General features: G+C 45.9%; 1 protein-coding gene across 4 annotated transcripts in view; it reads right to left on the bottom strand.

Moving 5' to 3' along the window:
• Nucleotides 1–490: 490 nt before the first annotated feature.
• LOC6045570 (ataxin-2 homolog) overlaps nucleotides 491–6,000 on the bottom strand; it is a 57,400-nt gene continuing 51,890 nt past the window's right edge. For all 4 annotated transcript variants that reach the window (XM_038259147.1, XM_038259148.1, XM_038259150.1 and 1 more), the window contains one exon: nucleotides 491–1,844. In XM_038259147.1, the coding sequence (XP_038115075.1) occupies nucleotides 1,378–1,844 (467 nt within the window). In that variant the 3' untranslated portion in view covers nucleotides 491–1,377. The remainder of the gene's footprint in view (nucleotides 1,845–6,000) is intronic.

Here is a 6,000-nt window from a genome sequence, read left to right as displayed (position 1 = left end):
AAAAAACGTTGATTTTGTGATAGAAACGGAAATCAGAGTCAGGCTAGCTTACAACGTTAGTTGTTTGATAATAGTGACCTACACAAATTGACAAAAATGACCGCGCTGGCTCTACTCGAGGAGAAGCATAAAGTTTAGGGTCCCCAGAAAAACGTGAACTTTGATTTTTCCAAAAATATTGAGACGGGGCTGAATGGCTGCTCCAAAGTTTGTATGGAGAATTAGGGCGGTTCATCACTGTTGCATACAATCCAAAAATTGCATGCAATATGTGGGAGTAGCGAACAGCACTAATTCTCCATATAAAGTTTGTAGAAAAAACATTCGCCTTGTCGAAATATTTTTGAAAAAATCAAAGGTCACGTTTTTCTGGGGGCCCTTAATTTTATGCTTCCCCTCGAGTTGAACCTGCGCAGAAATTTTGTTGGTCGGTGTAACTATTTCGGCCAGCAAGATGATTATTGAAAGGATTAACATTACCGAGAGTCAGTTCAGTTACTTGTCATGTATTTTTCAGTATAACAATTCTTTGCTCTTGTCAAAATTTACCCGCTCCTTCATTTCCTTTTTAAAGTTTGTTTCAAGAAATTCCCACTGTTTAATCGTCTCACAAGAATAAATTAAACAAATAACTATATTTTTTTCTTCAAACCAGTAAAAACGAGATAACAAATATGTCTGTTACGAGACACCGTTCGCGTCTCCGCCGACCCTTTTCTTCCCAAACAACCGCCTCGTCTCTCTCATTTCACGTGGTCCTATTTGCGTTCATTTCCTATTGTTTTCTCCGAAGTAACAGTGTTTTGCTTTCTTTTCGCTTAACCTAAGCCGCTTGGTTTTGCGCTTTTCCTCTAATCTACTCTTCTCGTACGCGGCGACACCTCTCCTCCAAAAAGTGAAACAAAATGCATCCTCTTTTTCTACCTTGCTCAAATGCACCCGCGGCAAACGCAGCAACAATTCAATACTATTTTACACAATTTTGCGCGCCGCAAAACAATTAAACAACTGAAAAATAGTACCACCACGACCAGCAGCAGCAGCAGCAACGACAACGCCATCAACTCTCTATCAGTTCTTGATCGGCTTACCGCGGCCGTAACCACCGTGATGATGTCCGCCGCCGCCATGCTGTCCTCCTCCGGTGGCCGCTCCGCCGTGATGTGGATGCGGCGTGTGCGGATGATGATGGTGCTGGTGCTGGTGATGGTGCGGCACGTGATGGGCATGATGGGCGGTGGTATGACCATGCTGCTGCTGTTGTTGCTGCTGTTGCTGGGCCGCCGCGGCATTGCTACTGACGCTGCTGTTGACGTGGTGGTTGTGGCTGTTGCTGATGCTGCTGCTGCTGGTGCTATTGGTAGCGTTGAATTTATGCTACTGGGCGGGATGCTGCTGGACGTGCATCACGTGCAGATTCTGCTGGTGGTGGTTCTGGAGGGGCGCCGCCTGGGCCATGTTCTGGTACGCGGCCGGGACCATCTGCGGGGCGACGCACATCATCTGGTAGTGCGGCGGCTGCTGCTGGTGGGCCGGAGCGTACGTCGGCGGTCCGGCCGAGGCTGGCGACGGTTGCGGACCCGGGTGGTACTGCTGGTGGGGCTGGCCAGGCGAGGGCGTCGTCGAGGGTGGGGTGGCCGCCGCCAGGTACTGGATCTGCGTCGGCTGGGGCGTTTCGTAGATGCGGTACGGCTGGAATGAGGGCGCCGCCTGGAAGTGCTGATGGTGGAGCGTGGGCGGGTACGGCGGGAACATCGGGATCGGGCCGGGCGTCAGCAGGGGCTGACCGGTGGCGGCCGCTGCCATCTGGGAGGCGGCCATCTGCGAGGGGGGAACCACCGACACTGGAAGAGAAGGGATGGCGGATTAGTAAAATATCACAACATCTGGAATGTGCTCTACAACTTTCCCGAAGAGAGTATAGTGTTAACGTGCTTTTGAAAGAAGATACAGCGTCTTAAAAACTCGTTTGAAACGTGATTTTCGAGCAAAAGCCAATTTTTGAAATATCAGAAACTGTATCGCTTTGCGCAAAATGGACACATAACCAATCGTTCCCAAACTTTGGTGAGTTGTTTAGGACCTGAAAAGGGACTGAAAAGTTGCTATGCTCATTAAATTTGAACAACTTATTTTTTCCATACAACTTTAATACACCCTAATGGCACATATGTATAACAATTTTTTGTGCAATTAAAAAAACATGTTCACAAGATCCTCTGTAATTACGCTTAGCTTTAAGTAAAATGTAATTACAAAAACCGACTCGGTGAAAGGATCGACAACGCCGTCTGAGCTGAAAGCAGTTCGGGCAATTTTCAACATCATCGTGTCTTGGGAACGTTACCGTCCAGTGCACCGTGACGTGACACAGTGTTCGAACCGTTTGCAGTTTGGACATGGTGGAAGGAATTGTTTCATCAAGAGTCGTTGTGCAACCTGCGGAGGTGAGCACAAAACTCAAGCTTGCGAAACAATCAACGAGAACATGGAAGCGAAATGCTTCAATTGCGACGGCGACCATTCTACCAAGAATCGTAGCTGCCCAAAACGAGCTGAGTTTGTAAAAATTCGGCAGCAAGCGACGACGAGGCACCAACCAAATCGTGGCAAAACACCACCAACATTCACGGACGTGGATTTTCCTGCTTTGGCGTCACCAGGAGCTGGATCTGCTCGTGTGGTTTCAACTCTGCAGCCAATGCTGTTGAATCAGCGGCAAAAAGTTGCATAGAATACAACACCTCCTGGCTTCAGTCAGCAACCTAGGGAAAACCACCAACATCAACGGATGAAGGCAGTAGTGACCTGTTTTCATCACAAGAACTTCTGAACATTTTCACCAAGTCTGTTTGTCCCATCGTTACATTTCTACACATAATTGTCCCACCAGGGTCAAAACGACTTAACGTTCTAAACTAAACTTAAGGATGGCCACCAACGCATTATTTCTCTTCGGGTCGATTCCTAGCGGCGACTTCTGCTAGGACATGGTTTTCATCATGTCTCGACCAGCTTCCGCTGTTTTTTGACAGTAGGTGGCAATAGGTCAGCTGTCTGCATTGGACAGTATCGCCGTACCTTACATCAAATCGGCCTTTGCTGAAAATGTTTTTTTTTACGTTTTCCACGTAGGGCCACCGCCACCGCCGAACGTTCGTGGTTCCGGAAGCTTGGGCCGACAACCTGCTCCACCACCGAGTTAACGTAGCTCCGAAAGCCTCGGCCGGCAACCTGCTCTTCCTTTGCCCAAAATTGAGTTCCAAAATAATATTGAGCTCGCCGGGAAAATATTCACTTGTTCCGTCGAAACCGCAAAATTCTTCGTCCTCGCTGTCGCTACACCCGTACCCACGTATAATGGACAACGCATCCATTAGCCTTTTCAATCCACTTTCGGCAAACAAATCTTTAAAATCGTCTGCAAATCAATAACAAAACAAACGAGCAAGTGTCAACTGCTAATGCGAACCACTGACAGCGAGACAAATATGCGTAGAATTTTTCAATGTCGAGCAAAGTTCTACGCATAATCGTCACGCCACCTATTTTTTTTTATTTTGAACATGAAATATTATCACAAAAACTTTTTTTCTAGAAAACTCGTTAAAATATATTTTTTAAAGATAAATGAGCAATTCCAGCTCAAATCAGGATTTTTTCTGTTACTTTTGTACCCGACCCTCTCCGATTTCAATGAAACTTTGTAGACATGTGACCCTGGGCCTATATAAGCCATTTTTGTTTATATGGAGCCAATAGTACTCGAAAGTAGCATTTGAGAAGGGCGTAAGGTATTTAAATATTTTTGTATTTTGTAATTTAAAAAATACTATATCTCGAAGCCGTTGCATCGTATCAAAAAGCGGTCAAAGACAAACTTGTAGGAAATTGGACGGGCTTCCTGAAAAAAATACACTGAAACAAAAGTATACGCCACATCTTTGAGATTTTTTGATTTTTAAGTCTAAAACTTAAATTTAAAGGTGTTGTCACGATTTTTTTTTCGTTCAACATTTTTGAGGAAATAGCCTAAAATGTAACCAAAAGACTGACGAAAAATGCAGGATGGTATGTCTCTCCTAAAAAAATACAAAAATCATTTACTAAAACTGTTTTGACATAGGACTATGTCTTTACTTACTATACTGGGGGGCCAGTTCAAAATTTCGATCCCAAGCGTCACATTTGGCGAACGTTATTTCAAACGGTAATATCTTCATCCAGACACATTGGAATAACATAATTTTTGGACCATTCGATTCGGAAAACCTTCAGCAATTTTCTATAAATCTCTCAGTATTGGCAGAATAGTATAACTATTCAAACAATTCAATGTTTTAAAATGCTTAGAAATAGCTAACAAAACGAACGCTTTTGAGGAAAACCGCCGCAGCAGAACTGGTCGTCGACGATCGTGAAAAGAGGGGAAGTAATAGCGAAGTAGAAGTATAAAAATGCGTTCTACCCTTTCCACTCCACTTAGTTGCCACCGAGATGCTGAACAAGTCGGGTCGGCTCATAATATCTGAGCCGCAGACGGGTGAAGCAGCAGCAGCAGGGAGAGAGAGAGCCCTGGCAACGCAAATTCTCTCTTCCGGAGAATTACCTTTATTTTCTAGAGAGAGAGAGAGAATCGGAGAGCAGCACTGAAGAGGGCAAATTGTGTGCGAATGCCGTAGGATGGCAGATGCAAGAAAATTGCCAAATGCGCGTTCACAAACATACACACACACTCCCGTTTCATGGTACACGCTGATTGGGTTCGATGCGTCGAGTTTCCCTTCCACGGATGTTCGATTGATGTATCTAAATTCGTCACCTGAAAAGGCCATCAGAGACTGCGACCAACTACAGATACACCCGGGGACGAGCAAAACCGCCAGCGGAGGCAGTGGAATAAAATCGCTTAACCTAGTAGACTGTGTGAAATTTGTTGTAGCCCTGTTGTATGGGTTAGTACAATGAATCTACTACGAGCTCGTGTAATTGGTCACGGCCCCGGGATGCACAGCCGGGTCAGTCAGGAAGCTTCCCCCAATTCGTTCGAAGATTTCGTTTACGCCAGTGGTGGCCAAAACCTGAAGTGGCCGGTGCCCTCAAGAAGGTTCCCCGGGGCCTGGGGGACATTTACAGAACCATACGAGATGTTGCAATATGGGTATCAAAATTCATGGTATTTGATACTGAACATGAAAATTGACACTTCGACAGTAGTGGCCACAACCTGTACTGGCTGGTGCCCTCGAAGCAGGTTCCCCGGGGCCCGGGGGACATTTACAGAACCATACGAGTTGTTGCAATATGGGTATCAAAATTCATGGTTTTTGATACTGAACATGATAATGGCCATTTCGACAGTAGTGGCCACAACCTGTACTGGCTGGTGCCCTCGAAGCAGGTTCCCCCGGGGCCCGGGGGACATTTACAGAACCATACGAGTTGTTGCAATATGAGTATCAAAATGCATGGTTTTTGATACTGAACATGATAATGGCCATTTCGACAGTAGTGGCCACAACCTGGAGTGGCCGGTGATCTCAAAGAAGGTTCCCCCAGGGCCTGGGGGGACATTCACAGAACCATACGAGTTGTGCCAATATGAGTATCAAAATTCATGGTTTTTGATACTGAACATGAATATTGACACTTCGACAGTAGTGGTTACAACCTGTACTGGCTGGTGCCCTCGAAGCAGGTTCCCCCGGGGCCCGGGGGACATTTACAGAACCATATGAGTTGTTGCAATATGAGTATCAAAATTCATGGTTTTTGATACTGAATATGATAATGGCCATTTCGACTGTAGTGGCCACAACCTGGAGTGGCCGGTGATCTCAAAGCAGGTTCCCCCGGGCCCGGAGAGCCTTTTACTAAACCATACGAGTTGTGGCAATATGGGTATAAAAAATCATGGTTTTTGATATTGAACCTGCAAATGGCCATTTCGACAGTAGTGGCCACAACCTGGAGTTGCCGGTGCCCTCATGGAAGGTTCAC

This window comes from Culex quinquefasciatus, chromosome 3 (assembly GCF_015732765.1).
Source record: "Culex quinquefasciatus strain JHB chromosome 3, VPISU_Cqui_1.0_pri_paternal, whole genome shotgun sequence".
In the NCBI taxonomy this organism is placed as follows: Eukaryota; Metazoa; Arthropoda; class Insecta; order Diptera; family Culicidae; genus Culex; species Culex quinquefasciatus.
Note: the sequence above shows the minus strand (reverse complement) of the source record. Positions and strands in the feature narration are given on the sequence as shown.